General features: G+C 38.3%; 1 protein-coding gene across 1 annotated transcript in view; it reads left to right on the top strand.

Moving 5' to 3' along the window:
* LOC150089953 (large neutral amino acids transporter small subunit 2-like) overlaps positions 1 to 20,257 on the top strand; it is a 55,839-nt gene that overhangs the window by 30,658 nt on the left and 4,924 nt on the right. The window contains exons 3-6 of the mRNA XM_090368921.1: positions 4,420 to 4,516; positions 8,087 to 8,131; positions 13,764 to 13,887; positions 15,582 to 15,685. Coding sequence (XP_090225047.1) covers positions 4,420 to 4,516; positions 8,087 to 8,131; positions 13,764 to 13,887; positions 15,582 to 15,685 — 370 coding nt within the window. The remainder of the gene's footprint in view (positions 1 to 4,419; positions 4,517 to 8,086; positions 8,132 to 13,763; positions 13,888 to 15,581; positions 15,686 to 20,257) is intronic.

Below are 20,257 nucleotides of genomic sequence, written 5' to 3'. Positions count from 1 at the left end.
TGACTATTCTAATAGTGTCCTTCTGAAATGGATGACCTGGTCTTGGCGCATTATAGCCTTAGTAGCTAATGCGTCAATAAAAACAAAACCAACCAACCTTCTGAAATGGCGTGTGGTAACTTGTTGAGTGGAAGGGTAGTTTTTGAGGCTGGCCGTGGCAATCAAAACATAAAATACCCGATCCATACATATTAAAGCAAATACTGTACGTATTTTCCGTACAAATCAATTAAATTATTGCCTTTTAACAAAATTTTGAATAGATAATGATATTTGAGCTACATTTTTGAGCGTACAGTTAGCTTCCTTATCTTCTTATATCGCCGATCATAACAAACGTTGTGGGGGTGTATTTTGAGGTAGTTCTACAACTGAATGCTATTTTAAGGATAAAACCTTATTAATTCGATCTGGTTAAGGAGTTTCGAATGTATTTGTATCCGCCCGTTTAGTGCTGCGATCTTGGGATCCTAGGTTCTCTGATGATGTTTTCGATGTTGAGTCCATTAATTTGTCCGACGATGATTTTAAATGGGACAGCAAGATTTGATTTCTCTCGATGAACATTTGGCCGGAGAACAGATTTGAGTATGGTCAGGGGATAACCACACGGTTAAGCTACCTGATGAACCAATATTCAAGTCTCGTGTCTCTTAATTTTGGAACGGATGATCATATGGGGACACCATACATTGATATGGATTATTGGTACTGATTATCATCAAAGTCATTTATGGATAGCGCAACACGCACGCATTTTGTAAATATTTATGCAGCACAGCGGATGACCCTACGGTTCACTTAGCCACCTGTATTTATATAAATGTTTCTCACCCACTGGACACGCAGGTTCTAAAACTCAGATAAGGAAGATTACTTAGAATAGTGCAGTACTTGGAAACTGTAAAATTTCTCGTTTTGTATAACGAAAGAGAGTGAAGATATTTTTCTTATGCACACAATATAAGTTAATCAATCTGCTGTCTGTTTATTACCTGATGGAAACGGAATTGAGTACTAGCAGCTAAATTATAAGTACGAAGGATAGGCAATTAGAGATAAGTCTAATTACGTAATAATATGGTTTTAGAAAACAAGAAGATTCGAAATTTCAATGTCGCGTTATACCATATCTTCTTAATAACACTAAAGCCGGGAACTCTGCAAGTCATAAGAGGGAAGAGGATGGTTGTTGGAAAACTTTTCTCCTTGCTTTAGTCTTCTGTGACATGACATTTTGCAACTCAGATTCTGAGGGGAATTTTTTTATGGTGTGGATGTCAATCTACGTTGCAATAAAGCTCCTGTCTATATACACGTGGAAAGACAAAGATTTGTAAAATTTGATCAGTTTTTAACGATCTCAATAAAATTATGTCTTCTGAAGTAGCCAGCCATTCATAAAATCTTGTAAAGTTCTGTTGGCTATGTAATCCTGGAACCAAAAAGAGGTTTGTATCCGCCGAGAAGAAGTAACATTAGTCTTCACTACTGGCGAAGCGTTGCTTATTCGATGTAGTGCAATATTTCGACAACTCGTTGTAAAGGCATTGACAATATGAGATGTAATAAAAAACGATTATTCGTCCTGGAACCAGCTTAATAGGGCTTTTATAATGACGTGGGACTCAAGTTTATCGATTAAAATGTCATCTACAGCCGAGTCGAATATTCTTGACAGGTCAGCGTAAATTAAATTATGTTTTTGGTAAGTTATATTTTTAGCGCTTTTCGACGGTTTTAAATACTGGGGGCTTCTTATTTCATGGCTTGATTTATGGCATCGATGATCAGTCACAAATAAAGTCTTTCTATGATTAACCATGAGCGTTGTCCATACTGTAGAATGTTATAACTGACTTCCTTATATACACTTAACAAACACTTGTACGAGATCCTATGTATAGGATCTCGTACAAGTGTTTGTTAAGTTTCTAGCCTCTCGTAGAAGGGAGATGTAATAATTTTAACTATTATAGGAACGCATGCAAAGTTATAGCTCATTACTTGCAACTTCTTTTTGGGTCATTGGAGATTGAGTCTGCATAAACGAAAAAAAATGAATATCAGTGATAAAATATCTTAAAAAAAAAGGGATTATCCACCAAGGATATTCATGAAAATATGTAAATACATTAGGAGAATATGCCCCATCATATGTAATTGTCAAAAATGAGTGGCTGAATTTAAATGTTGAAAAACCAGAATTGAAGATGTCCATCAACAGCAAATGCACTCCATAAAACATGGATAAAGTTTATGACATGATGATGAAACATCAACAAGTAACTGTTGGAGAAATAGTAGAGGCTACATGCATCTCAACTAAACGGTGCAAAGGTTTCTGCACGATGGATCTCTCCGCCTTTTGACATCCGATCAGAAACGCCTTCGATTCAAAATTTCAAAGCAGCTTTTTATTCGTCATCGAGCAGATCCTGAAAACTTTCTGACCAAATACAAAACATGACTTTATCACTACCAACAATAGTCGAAATTACTTTCAAAATAAAGAAAACATGCTGATTCACTATCTCCAAAGTAGGCCAGGTCAGTCCCATTGGTAAGCAAAGTCGTGGCATCTGTCTGAGATTCAAAATGGATAATCATGTTTATTTTTCAGAGAGACAAACAAACGGACAATATTATGCCAACTTAGTAGTTAAATTAAGAGATTCTGTCAAGTCAGGGAGGCTAGGAAAGCTGATTAAAGTTGTTCCATTTAACAAAGCACTTGTTCACACATCGACTGTTGTCACAGGCTGGCTACGAATTTTTGCCCCACCGATCGTACTTCTCAGATCTAGTCCCATCTGATTTCCACATATTCTCAAAACCAAAAACCAACTTGTTTGAAAGGGCATTTGAGTCGGATGATGAGTTTATAGCGGCAATGGAGTTTAAAATGGACTTTACATCGAAAAACGTAAATACAAAGTAACCGGCGGTCTTTGAATAGTTATTCAACTATAAGTGTCATCGCTTACAGTTGATCTGGCTTGGAAACACAGCAATACCTAACGCCTTGTCAAATCGTGTAGAGTCTGCACAATGAAGAACAAGTCCATGGTAAGATCCGCATATCCTGATTTAATGATATATTCCTGTTTTTAGAAAGCTGGCTTGAGTCGCCAAAAAATGTATTTAGAACATCGTCCAAATATTAAGACAGTTGTAATCTTTATGATTATCGAACGTATAATGCTAAGTTTTGAAATTTTTGGAAAAACTTTGAATTTTTAGTATAATTTTTAAACCGCAACTGTAATATAAATTCCAAAACGTAAATTTGTTTACAGACTATCATAAAAAGGGGAGTTTATTTATAAAATGAAAATATGAGAATGAGGTTAATATGATGAATGTGTTTATGTTTCTTAAACATAAGTCAAAGTGAGAAATCCGAAATAATGGAAAACTTATAACTGAAAAGGGCAAAAAGTAAAAATTTAGGCAACTGCATCAGCAAATAGTAAACTGATGTAAAATTGGTGTTTATAAAAATATTTTTCTTATTTTTCATTCTCTGAAATTTGTGTTTTATTTTTAATAATTTTCTTTGGGAGAAGCATACTGTGAAGACTTATCCATAGCTTTTTAAGTTATCCGAATGATGAAATATTAAAAAAAAAAACTATTTCAAAATTAAAAAAAAAGGGATTAAAAACTATTTTGGTGATTCAATCGAGACAATCTAATGATACAACAGAAATATTACGTGAATGCGATTAGAAAACTTGGAAAGATTTTCTCCTTAAACTTTAAGGAGAAAAATTTACATTAAAAAATCTGACGAATTTCTTAAAATTGATTTTTATTAAATAACTAAAGATTATTTTAAAAATGGGTCCATCGTTGTTACAACAATATAAATCTTTAAATCGGATGACTTTTAAAAAAGTTCCAAAGTGGGGTGACATTTAACATTCTATGTCAGCGGTCTCAAACTGTAGTGACATAAGGACGACCCATTTTGGATATGTTTTTTCGGATCTCCCACGCTTAACAATATTCTTTCAAGCTCTAATTTTATTTATTTATTATTTACTTTTTTTTTTAGTTTTGAGGCACGTTCGCATACGCATATGCACCTGTTGTCTTCAACGTGCTTGTCCGTCCATCCGTCCGCATGTAACAATGGGACGGAAAAAGTCATTTAGAAGGAATAGTCGGGGTGGGGGGGGAGATAGCCCGACGACTGATTTTGTACGGTTCTTAAAGATCATCTGGTGGCCGTTTGGCTATCTGTTGGGAGAATGTTTGGAAATATGTTGGAAAAATCCATTTGGCAATCTGTTCTGTTCCACCAAGGAATAGAATATAATTAGAATAATTCGCCATTGTAACCAAGCCTTGTCACATTTTAAATGTAGTCATACTATAGCAGTGTGTACATTTTAACTTTTCTTTTCCGAACAGGAGAAACAAGATACTATGAAAAACCATTCCAGGGAGAATTCAATTTCAAGCGGATATCTTTAGCATTCTATTCGGGTCTCTTTGCGTATGGAGGCTGGTAAGCAGAAAGCTTTAAATGGTTAATATATGTTACATTTTTATAGACTTTTCAGCAACATTTTTATTTTATGAAATATTTTAAATATTTATGCGATAAGCCTAGTGCATGATCGTACGATAGATGGCGCCACCACATGCGAATATATTTTTGTTAAAGTTTCGTCTGACACAGAGGAAAGGGAATGTGACGTCAGGTGTGGGGGGGGGACTCTAGAATTTGAAGTTATGCCTCTGATCTACAAACAGGATTGTGTTAAGCCTTTTTAGCGCCTGAATTTGAAGTTATGCCTCTGATCTACAAACAGGATTGTGTTAAGCCTTTTTAGCGCCTGGATGCAAAAGGAAAATGCCTCACTATATATAAAGGCCCTATGACCAATGATATTTGCTGATCCTGAGAGCTGGAACAATAGCTTAAAGTTTTCCATATTAATGGTCTTTTTGAAAATAGTTTTTAACATTGAACCCCCCCCCCCCTTCCAATTAAGCTAGCACAAATGGTTTTTGTGCTAACTTAATTTGGAGGGAGTTCGATATTACGAACTGTGCAGTCGAAGAATTTTGAGTTCTTCAAATGGATAAGTGTTTTTGAAAAGTTTTCCGTTTTTTTTTGTTTTTTTTTTACTTAATTTACATAATTCATTGCGTTTAAAAAGTAATCTAATAGTCCTAGTCACGTTCATTATTTTATTATGATAATTTAGCTAGAGATTTTGTAAGTTGGTGGAGTACCCTTGGGCCTATTATTGTTTTCTATATTTATTAATGATATTGATTATATATCAGGATGGATTAATGCAAAATTTTGTAGATATTACCAAGGCATGATGGTCAATGACATTAATCGATGTATGTTACTGAACAAGATTTATAAAAATTAGGCAAATGTCCTGAGAAATGTAAGTTGAAATTCAACATTGACAAATGCAAGGTACTGCATATGGGTAGAAGTAATCCCAAATTAACGTATCAACTGTGGAGTACTCAGGGTACTGGAAAATGAAAAAGACCTGGAGGTAATTGTGCAGTCAGATATTATGTTAGGCTGCCAGGACAGCTCATGGAGTTTTGTCTATGGAACTTTGCTAGCAGGGACAAGGAAGTGATTATCCAGTTGTATAAGGCATTGGTTAGGCAGCATCTTGAGTACTGCACACAGGTCTGGAGGCCTTATTTTAAGAAGGATGTAGATCTGCTGGAACGGGTGCAGAGAAAGGCAACGAGATTGGTGAAGGGTACGAAAGGGTTGTCTTACCATGAAAGGCTTCAGTTTTGCAAATTGCAGTGTCTGGAGGCTAGGCACCAATCTGGCTGGGGTGTTTAAAGCTTTGAATGGATTCAGCAAGCCTAATGCTGATGGCATACTTCCTCTTGCTGAGACTACACACGAAGGGCCATAAATTCAAATTGAGATAAACTTCCATCTGTTGAATAAACTTCATAGGGAGAAGTAGACAAATTATTAGAGGAGATGGACAGGTGATGTCGGAAGTTTTTTTGTTTTGTGTGTGTGTGTGTGTGTGTGTGTGTGTGTGTGTGTGTGTGTGTGTGTGTGTGTGTGTGTGTGTGTGTGTGTGTGAGAGAGAGAGAGAGAGAGAGAGAGAGAGAGAGAGAGAGAGAAAGAGCGGCTCCTAGAACAAAAGTTCATCTCCGCTTTGTTCAGTTTTTACAGACTCTGTCAAGGTAAGGCCAGTGTGTTCTGTAGTGTGATGTTGTGTTTTGGCCTTTTGGCTACCTGGAAGCAGTGATCACCTGGACGACTGCCCCCAAGTACTCGTCCCTAGCAGTGGGAGGACAAAACCTCCCTTGCTATCTGCGCACCCTCTCCCTGGAGAACGAGTTTCCCAGGGAAGAAAGAAAAACTTATATTAAGATGAAGAGAGGGAAGCCCCAATCCAGAATGGATTGCTAGAACAACACACACACACACACAAAAAAAAAAAAAAAAAAATAATAATAAATAAATAATAATAATAATAAATTAAAAATAAAATAAATAAAATTAAAAAATAAATAAATAAAATTAAAAAAAAAAAAAAACATATAGAGTGAGAGAGGGAGGAGCTGGCCTGGTCTGGGTAGCCCTAGTCCAGGGCAGAACGCGAGAAAAATAAATAAATAAAAAGAGAAAGTTAAATCCCGCAACCTGGTCAAGGAAAGGAAGAGAGCGTCGGCCAGGATGCCAGTAGATGTGATAGAGAGGAAAAAAAAAGGAAAAAAAAGTTTTTCATCCCGCACGGGACGGATAAAAAGACTAGCAGATGAGTGCTGTGGCTACTCCAGGGCAGGGAACATCCCCACACCCAGAGCAGATCGCAAGACGGGAAGGAGAAAGAGAAAAGAAAAAAGAAAAACTCATTTCTTCCCCCCAGAAGGAATTTCTTCCCATGCGAGACGAAAGAAGTAGTGAGTCGGCGTTAAGCCAAGCAGCCACTAATTTACTGATTTGCAGAAGCTTCTAGGATTATCCTCATTCTACGTTTCAATACCTCTACCGCAAAGTGCTGTAGCGTACCTAAGTTCTTTTGTGATTGTACCAGTTCTACTTGGTTAGGAGAAAATCCTGAAATTGCTGCCTGGAGTTGTTGTCTATGGTCCTCGTAGATAGCACATTCAAAGAGTAGATATGCCCAATTCTCGTCAGACCCACACAAAACAGAGATCGGTATTGAGTAGACCTAGTTGGTGGAGTTTCTGGTTGACGAATCCATGTCCAGTGACCAAAAAGTAGGTTTCCGGGATGATACTTTATAAGCTTGCTTTCTTGCGCCATTTCCCACTACTAATAAATACTAGTACTAAATACACTACACAACATTATAAAGAGAAATTACGCCGTCCATTGCACTTTAGTTATACGTTTCTGTAAATTTAAAGTTCTGCTGGTTTAACTGTTCCAAGTGGCGCCATCTAGTGTCGAATGAAAATAATGAAATTTGAAATCGCCGTATATAAAGTGAATTTATTTAAATTTTCATTTAAGAATTATTTCCTAGTCCTCAGGATCAGCATCATAACTAGGTATTTTTGTTCTGGGTACAAAATACTAAATATGCATCTCTCCTATAGCAATTATGGAGTGCCTCTAGCGGTAATTTTGTTATGTCTGTATAAAATACACACTATATACGGTACATTGTGTATTTTACACAAATAATGTACGAGATTTAAGATATACATTTTACACGATGATAACTGAGTCATCTGTGTATTACAAACCTTGTCTCATCATTAAAAAAAAAAATCTGTTTTTGACATAAGGATCAACTAATGAGCAGCAAGGGCTGCTGGGTGTTTATAATTATAGTCAAGGTAATTGAGGCTATAAAGTGTTGGTATATAATGTCTGTAAATTTCGCATAGTCACTAGAGCTAATAGAGTGTACAAAACTTGATAAACGATGAAGACCCTATAAACTTTGGAGTATTTTTTGTACTCAATGAAAACAACTCAGCCGTCAATGCTGCTTGCTGAAAGATTATTAAATAAATATCATTAATATTCATGAATTTTAAAATTAACATTAAAAATGGCTTTTTTTCCTCACTTGTTTTTGTTTATTTTCAGGAATTTCCTTAATTTTGTTACCGAAGAGATGAAGGATCCATATAAGTAAGTATAATACCATTGAAACAATCACTTGTGTTTTAAATGAATAATGGAAAATAGTGGTATTCATCATGAACTTGGGCTGTGGTAGTACAACGTTTCTTTATTGCCTCACAAGTATTAGTATTATTTCTCCCTGATTGGGGGATTCCACTCCTTGACGGGTACTGCTACCAAGTACACAGGGTGGTTGTTCTTATGTCTGGTGTTACTGTTGGTCGAGGAACTCTCTGACTATCCTACAGTTGTTCAGGATTGCGACTTTCTGCAGTTCCTTGTAAGTGTTCTCTGGGAGACCTATTGCTGCTAGGCTGCTGTGTAGAGTCTTTGGCACTATACCGGTGGTTGACACGATGATCGGGATGGTCGTTACTTCTTGCATACACCACATCTCCTTGACCTCATGTCTCAGGTTCGTGTACTTCCTAATTTTTTTCTCATGGGTTTTCTGGACATTGCTAGTGTTGAGCACCGCAATGTCAATCAGGTAGGTAGCCTTTTCCATCTTGTCCACAAGGGTTATGTCCGGTCTGTTGTGCGGGATGGTCTTATACGTTATTATGGCGCGGTCCCAGTACACTTTGTGGGTTGGGGTCTCTAGTACTGCTTAGGGTTCTTACTTATAGTGTGGTACACTTTCTTTGGTCAACTGGTATTTCCTCGCTAGCTTCTGATGTATTATCCTGGCTACCTGGTCGTGTCTATGAGTGTACTCAGTCTGGGTGATCACCTTGCATCCCCCTGTGATGTAGTAGTAGTGCCATGTGATGCAAGAAAGCAAATGTATGAGCTTATGCAGCATCAGCCAAAAAAAAAAAAAAAAAAAAAAAAAAAAATCACACCATTCCCTCCAAATGCCTCTCCAGTTCCTCCTTAAATTTATTCAACCTATCAACTTTCACAACGACAGATGGAAGTTTGTTCCAGCAATTACCCACCCGCTGGCTAAAGGCAAATTTCCGCACATCTAATCTACATCTGTCTTTTCTTAATTTGAATTTATACCCCCTTAGGTTCGTAATCTGAACAAGTGGAAGGATCCCATCAGAATTCAGCGTGCTCAACCCATTCAAGGCCTTATACACCTCAATCACATCACCGCGCAGGTGCCTAGTCTCCAGCCACTGCAATTTGCAGAACTTAAGCCTCTCTTGATAAGAGGATCCCTTCATTCCCCTCACCAATCTTGTTGCCCTTCTCTGTACACGCTCAAGTAAATCTACATCCTTCCTAAAATGAGGCCTCCAGACCTGTACGCAGTACTCAAGGCGTGGCCTGACCATTGCCTTATACAGAGGGATAATCACCTCCTTTTCCCTGCTAGCAAAATTCCTATATATCATTGACAAAACCCCATGACCTGCCCTGGCAGCCTGTCTGCATTGCTCAAAAAACTTTATATCTGCCTGCACAATTACTCCCAGGTCTTTTTCATTTTCTACCACCTTAAGTGTAGTACCACACAGTTGGTACGTTTCTCTGGGGTTACTTCTACCCATATGCAGTACTTTGCATTTGTCAAGGTTAAACTTCAGTTGCCACTTCTTAGCCCATCTGCCCAAATTATCTAGATCCTGTTGCAGTAGCACACTGCCATTACTGTCATTAACAACCCTGCCAACCTTTGTATCATCTGCAAACTTCGACACTAAGCCTGATATATCTTCATCAATATCATTGATAAATATACAAAACAACAGTGGACCTAACACCGAACCCTGTGGGACTCCACTAATAACATTAGTCCAAGAAGAGCAGCACCCATTGATTACCACCCTCTGTCTTCTCGCACTTAACCATCCTTTTATCCATTGTAGCAACTTACCCTTAATACCATTCTGCTCCAATTTGTACAATAGTCTTCCATGCGCAACTGTGTCAAAAGCTTTCCTGAAATCCAAATATATGATATCAAAATTATTTTTTGCATCCAGTTCCTTTGTAACCAGATCATAATATCCTATCAAATTTGTCAGACAAGATTTTCCCTTAACAAACCCATGCTGTGTCTGAATTATTGCTGCAGTCTTGTCTAGATGATCCTGCAATGCATCTTTAACCAGTGACTCCATTAATTTACCCGGAACAGAAGTTAAACTAACTGATCTGTATTGGATCGTTTCTGAGGCCAGGTCGTATCGTCGACATGTGTCATCTGACATTCCGGGATCCATTGCGATATATTTTCTATAGTTTCTGATGTTGGTTACGTGGTCTTGAATGGCCAGCATGAATCCTTCAGTCTCGGGGAAGAGCATCCAGCTTGTGAGCCATGCATTGGAAGCAGTGTTATCGATGTGATCTTGATGGAGGTCATTGTAGTGTCTGCCATGGAGTGTCTTCTCTGCCCATCTTTCTATCTTCGTTTCTTGTGCTGTTTGGGGGGGGAGGAAGCTCTTCGCTTAGATTCAGTGAGGTATACCACTTATCTATCTTCCTTATGGCCTGGTGGAATGTTGCTGTGCTGTTCTCGAAGTAATCCTTCAGGTTAACTATCGCTGTTTTCTGTTGCTTTATTATTATTATTGTCCATATGGTGCAAAGAAGCCGGAGGCTTATGCTGCACCAGCCAAAAAACAATTTCCGAGTTACCCAGAGAGAGAGAGGGGGGGATGACGATATCCAGCTGAGGACCCTGGGTGTGCCAAGCCCATACTCACCAGATGTGAGCCCATGGGGTATATCTGTTAGCATTAGCATAGGCATATGATGCAAGAAAGCAAGTTTATATAGCATCAGCCAAAAAAAAAAAAAAAAAAACTTTCCCATTTCACCCATGCATTCGCTGCAAAAGTTTGTCCGCTTCTTCCTTGAATTTATTTAACCTATCAACTTCCACAACGACAGTTGGAAGTTTGTTCCACCAATCAACTACCCGCTGGCTAAAGTCAAATTTCCATACACCTATTCTATAACTGTCTTTCCTCAATTTGAGTTTATGCCCCCTCAGGTTCATAATCTGAGCAAGAGGAATAATCCCATCAGCATTGAACCTGCTCAAACCATTCAAGGCCTTATGCACCTCAATTAATGTTTTAGGTAATATAGAAACGAAGTAGCAACCGAAATTTTTACGTTAAATACTTAACTTTCGTCTCTTGTGATTACTCCATCAGATATAGCACTTCGTATATCATCATCATCGATATGCCGTGATGTCCAATTAATATTCCCTTTTTTGGCAACAATTCGTTTATCATCCGGCAGCGATCATGAAACAAATTACCTGCCACTTCGACCTAGTAAGAGAGTTTGCTAAAATTCAAGTTTGGTGAAGGGCACTTTTTTGGCAATGGAGAAGTGATTGGAGATGGCAGATGCAAAACAAATTGTGTAGGATTATTAAATGTGCAAATATTTTGGACTATAAAGGTCAACAGCAGTTAGCCGGAGTTCAATTCAGACGTGTTGGCTAAACCATGAACACACAGAACGCGCTAACAGAATTTTAGATGAAATTCTAATAATTCATGATTTATAACAAAAAAAATTGCAAAAAAGCAATGAATTTTATGCACGAACCGAGAAAATTTCATTTCTGCGCATTCACCACATTGTCTGTTCATTCCTTCAACCAACGCATGGCAGCAAACAATATCCAATGCTTCAGCCAGAACCGGCCCCAGATCTATCAGCGCCCTGTGCGAGATTTTTTGGTGCGCCCCCTGCGACTTTAAATTTACTGAAAATCAGTGAATTTTTGGGGCAATTTTGCGCCCCTAAATTTTGGCGTCCTGTTCGTGGGAACCGTCGATCATGCCTTAAGCCCTTGGTTGGATTTGAGCAAATAACCTGGTTGGATATGAGCAAATTTCTAAGCAGAAGGGAAAACACCAGTCGAATAAGAAAGCGTAAAAAGGCGACACAGAACAGGGGTACACTGAGGAGCACAGGTTTTGAGAACAAGTGGAGAAATAGTATCAGAACCTGGAGCTTTCTTGGCATCAAGAGTGTTCAAAATCCTTCTGACATCCTTTTGACGAATGACCACAGGAGTCATCGAGTGGAGGGTACTGGGAATAGTACCCTCCACTATTCCCAGTTGTTGCGGCCAATAGCTTTGGCAAGAGACAGAATACTCGACTACCGACTGGACAAGAAGCAAGTTTTCTACTCTTAACCTGTAATTGTTGCGAACCTTATCGTAGGCAGAAAATGAACCTGGATAATTGAATGCAAGCCATTGTAGACAGATCTTTTCTTTTCAAAGTCGCTGATTGTGGATAACATCATATCAGATAGATGTGGACCGTAGAAAGCCGCCCTATTAGTCAAATTTTCACAAATGGTTTCATTTTTATTGTTATAAGAACACTTCTCTGCGTTCAGAAGCTCTTTGGTTTGAAATGAACTTTACAAGAAGTTAGTAACAAAATTAAAAAGCATCTTAGGTTGGGGAACTTCTGAGTGTGCTTTCTTGTGAAATGAAAAATTAAATTCAGTCCTTTTTTTTTTTTTTTTTTTTTGCTTTTGTCTGTTCCTGGCTGCTCACAAATCGATCGGGGTGTTGCTGGAAGTAGCCTGGTTGCACCACTTCTGCCTGGACATGATCTTGGTGAAGCTTTTGATGTCAGATGACCATTATTAGAGAATATTTCGTGATAGTATACTGGTTGGTAGGCTGTATGGTGAACTGCTGTAGGATGGAAGGCTGATTATTATCCATTTATGTTGACAACTTAGCGGGCTGAACTGTTCTTTGGGACGGAGCACCCTTAGGTGAGGGAGAGGTCTGAAAAGCTTTCAATGGAGTAGAGAAAATGGCGATCATCTAGTCCTTTTTTTTTATCTTTTTCCTGTTTGTTTTTATTGGAGACTCCAGAGAATCCCATTACTCTAGACTGTTCTTTTTAACTTGTCTGCGCTGGTAGCACAACAGTATCGTCACCGTCCTTCCTGCACCGGGTTCGAATCCCATCGATGACACGAGGAACTTTAATGAGCTTTTTTCACTCCGTGGCTGAGTTAGTCGGTCTCAGGCGTAGAGAGCAAGGTTTTTTCCCCAGAAACTGGGGATTTTTCGTCAGCAAAACAGGAAAATCGACCATAGAACACACGCAATTTACAGACACAATACGGATTTGTGTAATCAATTACGGATAACCCTAACATAATAATAATGTATATTCTTTTAACTTCTAATTCAGCCCTCATATATCAATTATATTTCATCTTTGCTCTTTTGTGAATAATTAGCAGACAGATAAAAAATAAATAATAAATTATTATTATTATTATTATTATTATTAGCTATATGGTGCAAGGAAGCCTAAGGCTTATGCTGCACCAGCCAAAAAAAAAATTCTGAATTACCCCGAGAGAGAGTCAGAAGTAGAAGGGAATCACCAAGAAAGAGAAGAATGATGATATCCAGATCAGGACTCTGGGTGTGCCAAGCCCATACTCACCAGATGTGAGCCCCTGGGTTATCCATTATTATGTAAGCAATTGTATCACGAGTCTCGCGCCTTTCTTCTTGACAATTTCTGTCACATGAGAATCATGTTAACTTTTTCCTTTAAGGTTATATCAGTTAAGACAATAAATCAATTATATACTAATTGCTAAGAACTTTCGTGTCAACCATGATGCCAATTGGAAGCTGAAGACATCATTTTTTTTTTTCTCTTTACAGAAATCTTCCACGTTCTATTTGGATCGGCATCCCCATAGTAACGATAGTCTACGTATTAACGAATGTCGCCTACTTCGCTGTCGTGTCGCCAGCGGAGATGTTAGCATCTCCCGCCGTTGCTGTGGTAAGTAATGCGAGTGACATTTGTTCATTCCTTCCCTTTTGACCTTGCACTGTTTTCTTCGGAACTCGGAGACACTTAAGTAACACCAAACTTCTTGGTTGCGAAAGGAATCGGAAACGATATTAGCTGGTTGTCGCTTTCCCGGTACGTTGACAACCAGGAAGAAAACGATGTCGTAAGTTAATTACGGCGAATGAAATCAAAATTCTTGGAAATGAGGAAATGTCAGCTGTCAGAGTAAAACAGTTCTTTTGTTTTCTTGCATAATAGGGAACTTCTAAAGCTAGGCGGATACAAGTTAAAGTGAAACTAAGAATTCCCAAATAAGCGAGAGAGAGAGGCTTTATTGTAACACTAAGATAAAATCGAACTATCCTACCTATCACGGTTTTTAGCCCAGGGATTTACATGGTTTGAATAGCAGATTATAAGATAGTGGACAATAAATTTGTCACTTGTGGCATTTAGAGCATATAACAGATTGAACAAGTGTGTCTTATACGCTGCTTTGCTTACAGTGTTGAAATTAGTTTTGATGCTAACTCGTCTTCTACTGTGAACGAAGAAGCAAGGGTTTTCACTCAGAAAGATAGGGTGTAGAAAATATGTCAGTGGCAAAAAGAAATGGTCAAAACTCTAATGATATCCTGTTAAAGACGTAGATAAAATTGTTCGTGTAAATGATAAACACTTCATTTTAGTTTGTACATCTACTAACTCGGAGTATATGTACGAATAAGAGTAAATTATAATTGAAGTGTGTATTTCTTTAGGATAATGATATTTTATATAAGCTGCATCTAATTGTCTATATTCGCTTGGAAAAATGGGCTTGGGAGTACAGAGTGTAGCAGAGGTTCATATTTCTACCTCCACACAGAATAAATGGCTAATATGGCGGATGTTTTTTTATTATTATTGTTGTGGAGAAAACGTTACTTTGTGATCCATAATAGCACCAACCACATTTGAGTTTGGTATCTTTGATCTGATGACTGAAATGTAATCAGACAGCAAAAATCTCTCCAAGTCCAGAATATCTTTGAACTGTGGCGTTTTGAATAACGACTTAATAAAGTGATGGAGAAGAGCAGTAAATAGGAGGCCAAAGATAACACCTCCCTGCGGGATTCCTACTTTGGTATATCATGTAAAGGTATTTAAGTCTGTTAGATGAAGCAGTCTTTCAAAAAATTGTGGTGTATTGAAAATAAATTTCACGAAACTGTCTCATAATAATTAAGCACATGAAAAGAGAGTAAATTATCCGATCCTTTCTCGATGTTATATCCTAACGCCATCACCTGGGGGAAAAATTCTTAAATTGTATAAAAAGTTGAATTTTCAATTCTCATTTATTATTGACGCTATATTTATATTCTAGTTTAATTTAACTTGATCTAGAATTAATTTAGATCTGACCATTTCCAAGCAACAGAAAAACTCCATAAAGTAAGCTCTCATTGGTCAATTGCCATTGTACCACTGTATTGTTTGGGAATTGACCAATGAGAGCTTTACTTGATGATGCATATTCGTTATATCGGGATTAAAGTTAAAATGAACAGAGTTTAGTGTGAGAAATGTTGAGATCTAATTATAATTATCTGTAAGTAAGATTAAATTAAACCAGTTACAAAGATTACTAATTTTAAATTTCTAATCCCCTTCCCTCCCTCTTTTTTTTCATGTAGACTTTCGCCAATCGTCTTTTCGGTAGTATGGCTTGGATAATGCCCGTATTTGTGGCTCTGTCTACCTTCGGAGGAGTAAATGGCATTCTCTTCACTTCAGCAAGGTAATTAACGATTAAATAAAACTTTGACTGTAATACTCTACTTGTGCTTTCATTGGAATGCAATTTGTTGAGGGATATTATTTGGTTATTTATTAGAATGAATTGTAAATGAATTACTCCAAAGGTCCTCAAGTTTATCAATCTTCACCAGACAATGCAAATGCTCCGTGAAATCTGAAACTTATATCCACCCTAACGCTATTGAGATCACTGAGCAACTATCTTCCAATAAAACATTCGAGAATTCTGACATGCGCATTGGATTAGGTCAGATGGTTACGCCAATTTCATAAACTAACCTGGAGTGTTGAGGTTAATAATTGTTAACAAGCATAGTTTTACAATACGTTGTTTTAATGAGGCTACACTATGTGAATAGTCACATTAATTAAACAAGGGAATGTAATTGTTCTTTTTTTTTCTCAGTATGCTGAACTGATTAATGAAATGCATACCGCCTGTGTGATTAACAAAACGCCCAGCCAATGAACAAGCAGCTCATTTATATAGAGAACCGACTCCCATGACCCCTACTTTCAGATTGCTGTATAGCATAATTGCCTATGTGGTATATACCATAAACAACATCAACAACACAGTTGCTGTGTTGAATCCCCACTAAACAATTAGAATTTTTGGTTGTGAAATACTCAGTCCGTTTTGTTGTTGGAGGGGAAAGCTCCCCCCTCCATACTACCTCCTTCTTCTATACCTCTGGACAGAAAATTGCACTGAAATTTTGTTGTTCTATGTGTGAAAATGGGAATAAATTTCAATTCAGTTCTAATTACAATATAGAGATCCAGGGAGTGAAATAAAATGATTGATCAGTCCAGTGAAAGGACAAAAGTCCTTTCATTGGAGGTGATCTTCCATGGTGTGAGAATACAGCCACGGAGTGCGACAATGTTATGCTACAAATACAAAGGGTACTAGGAAAGTTTTGCAATACAGCTTTGTTTATTTAATTTTTTCAAAGTAATTTCCTCTACATTCAATACACCTCTCCATCCTCCGAAACCAATCTTTAAACCAGTTCTGCCAAGTTTCACTAGGGAGTAAAGCACACTCATTGTCCCAAGCCCGTAGAAGGTCCTCATCACTGGAAAACCGCCTCCCTTTTAGCTTCATTTTCACATGCGGGAACAGTGCAAAGTCGCAGGGAGCAAGGTCTGGACTGTAGGGAGGGTGCTCGAGAAGTTTCAGTCCTGTCGTGGTCAAATATTCGGTGCAGGCTTTGGCGCGGTGAGCTGGAGCATTATCGTGATGGAGGTACCAGGTGTCCATTCTTGACTTTGGCCGCAGGTTCTTCATAGATCCAATGACTTTAGGCAGGCATTGTTCAGTATACCACTTAGCTGTGACTGTCTTCTGCGTGTCCAAAACGACACGTTCCACAATTCCACTCGATTTGAAAAATACAGCTATCATTTTCTTCTTTACAGATCGGGATTTTCTGACAATTACGGGTGTGTCGTCATCATCAAAGACCCAAACTTTGTTTTGAGCCTTGGTCGGCAGATCGTAATAGTACAGCCAAGTCTCGTCACCTGTCACGATGTTGTTCACATACCGAGATTGTCCCTTATCAAACTTTTTTAACATCTCCCGGCACCAAGTCACACGTCGTGTGATCTGCTCTTCAGTCAGTTGATGCGGCACCCAGAGAGAACAAAGTTTCTTCACGTGCAAATGATCTTGCAGAATTGAACGAATTGCTGGTGCATTTAGGCCCAAAGTATCCTCTATCTGTTGGTATGTCACTCGCCTGTTTTCGTCAAGCATTTTCCTCACAGCAGTAACGTTTTCCTCCGTAACTGACGTTCGTGGCCTTCCCGGCCTCTCAGAATCCTCCAGAGTGAAATTTCCCCTTTGGAATTCTCTATATCACCTGAATATCGTTGTACGATGTGGACAATCATCATCTAGCGCAAGAGTCATTTCTTCTAAGCACTGGTCTATGGTTAAACCACGCACGAAATTATACCGCAAAACTGTCCTTATCTCATTTCGTGACCACGATGCCATCGCAAGCACTTTACACTCTCACTACTAATGAATAACTGATCCCATCGACTTGGCGCGGCGGCTACTATGCACGTATGAACATGTCTCAACATGCAGCAACAAGCAGCTTCCTGTGATTCATTGTTGCGTCATATTGCAAAACTTTCCTAGTACCCTTTGTAAGTAGCACTTCCCAAAAAAGGGAAGTATAATGATACTTTTAATGTAATGCAATCCCCAGGCCGTACGGGCATTATTGTCATCTCATCCTTGAGAGTCCAGGCGCTTAACATCCCTAACAACATTAAGAACTCCTGTAAACACATTTTTGAATATACAGTTTAGTAGGATTACGCTGTAGTTGAAGGTTTTATGGGTTTTGTGGCATTTATGTATGTTATATATCGGTAATTGCCTACCAATACTGTGATATAATACGAGCCTGTAGTATAATACTGTACTTTTTTTTTGTTTTTGTTTTTGCTCACTACCAAACGAACGTGTAAGTTATCACCAGACTCATTCTGCTATGTTTGGGGGTTTTATATAGATCCAGAAGGGATAAAATACATCATTGGTAGCACCAAGTTTGCTGTTCCGATGAAGCTTATTTTGGAACGCGTATGGGTTATCAAGACAATTTGTGAGCACCTGTTGTCTGCTGTGATAGTTGCAGGTCAACATTAGAAGGATGGTTTCGTGGTTGTCGTAAATGTGTGCCTTTTTGCTACACCTCGCATATAGAGAGAGCCGACAAACCATCATGACGACTGATACTTTTATATTGTGGATACAGAAGTTTAAAATTCTGAGGATCAAAAAGCTGCAGCGTATCCCAACATACCTATTTTTACGGTGCCACACAATGGGAACATGCCAGTTGCTAATCTATCTTCCAGAGAAGAATCTTCAGAATTGAATGGTGAATGTAGTGAACAGAATAATTGGGATTACTCCTCAGAAGCCTGTTCGAGTAAATCCCTACGTTTCTCTAATAAGCAAGAGTTAGTTTGGTTTAAAAGAGTGGAATCTACTGCATCCCAGCTGCAAGACTTCACGTACGTATACAACTTATGCATGGTTTTGCAGAATCCCGATGTTATTGGTTTGATTTTATTGGTCATTATGAAGAAACTGGAGTTAGTATTAGTATTAGTAACGGCCGCATGGTGCAAGAAAGCCTATGGCTTATGCTGCACCAGCCAAAAAAAATAATAATAATAAAATAAATAAATAAAATTAAAAAAAAATTAAAAAAAAAAAAAATTAAACCTATCATCATATGCGCTTCCCTTACCCGAAAGTACTATCCAGATGACCTTTGAATTTCCCCAAAACTGTCGGCCTCTACCACCCATGAAGGCAACTTATTCCAGTAATTTATAACTCGCTGGCTAAAATAAAACTTCCTGCAGTCCAACTAAACATTTCCCCCCCCCGTAACTTGAATTTATGTCCCCTAGTTCTAGCATCATTTATAATCTTGAAAATTTTGTCCTCATTCATTTTACTGATGCCTCTCAGAGCCTTAAACATCTCAATCAAATCTCCTCTAAGGTGTCTAGTTTCCAAACTCTGCAACCAACATATTCGAAGTCTTTCTTCATAAGGACGCCCTTTTGCCGATCTCACCAGGCGAGTTACCCTTCTTTGCACCCTTTCAAGAAGCTCGATGTCTTTCTTTAGGTGCGGTCTCCATACTTGAACACAGTATTCCAAGTGTGGTCTAACATAAGCCTTATATAATGGGATTATCACGTCCCTATCTCTACTTGCAAAAGTTCGATAGATCATCGATAGGACACCATGGGCCTTCCTTGCAACCTGTTTACAATGCTCAGAGAATTTCATGTCTGACCGTATCGTAACACCCAAGTCCCTTTCCTCCAGTACTGGGTTTAGTTGAACTCCACCAAGTGAATAAGTTTTTTTGGGATTACTGTTTCCCAGGTGTAATACCTTACACTTTGTTGGATTAAAGCACAGCTGCCATTTATCTGATCATTCCTGAAGTCTATCTAGGTCTCTCTGAAGAAGCTCAGCTTGACAGTGATCATTAACTACTCTACCAATTTTAACATCATCTGCAAATTTAGAAATCACACCCTCTATCCCTTCATCAATGTCGTTTATGAAAATTAAAAACAACAGTGGTCCTAATACTGATCCTTGGGGAACCCCACTTCTTACATCAACCCAATCTGAGGAATAGCCATTTATCACAACCCTCTGCCTCCTGCCCTGAAGCCATCCTTCTATCCATCTAAGGATTTTCTCAGTGATTCCAACCTGTTCCAGCTTATAAAGCAACCGCTCATGTGGGACTGAGTCAAAAGCTTTGCTAAAATCTAAATAAACAATGTCGAAAGTATTCCCTAAATCCAGCTCGTGAGTGACCCTTTCGAAATAGCGAACCAGATTTGTTAAACATGATTTTCCCTTTAAAAAACCATGCTGAGTATCCTTGAGAATTTCAATTCGATCCAAATGATCCTGAATTCCACCCTTGATCATTGCCTCCATGATTTTCCCTACTACTGAAGTCAGACTGACAGGTCGATAATT

Source organism: Mastigoproctus giganteus, chromosome 2 (assembly GCF_048544385.1).
Source record: "Mastigoproctus giganteus isolate SK-2022 chromosome 2, ASM4854438v1, whole genome shotgun sequence".
NCBI lineage: Eukaryota > Metazoa > Arthropoda > Arachnida > Uropygi > Thelyphonidae > Mastigoproctus > Mastigoproctus giganteus.
The sequence above is the reverse complement of the archived record's forward strand: the minus strand, read 5'-3'. Positions and strand labels throughout refer to the sequence as shown.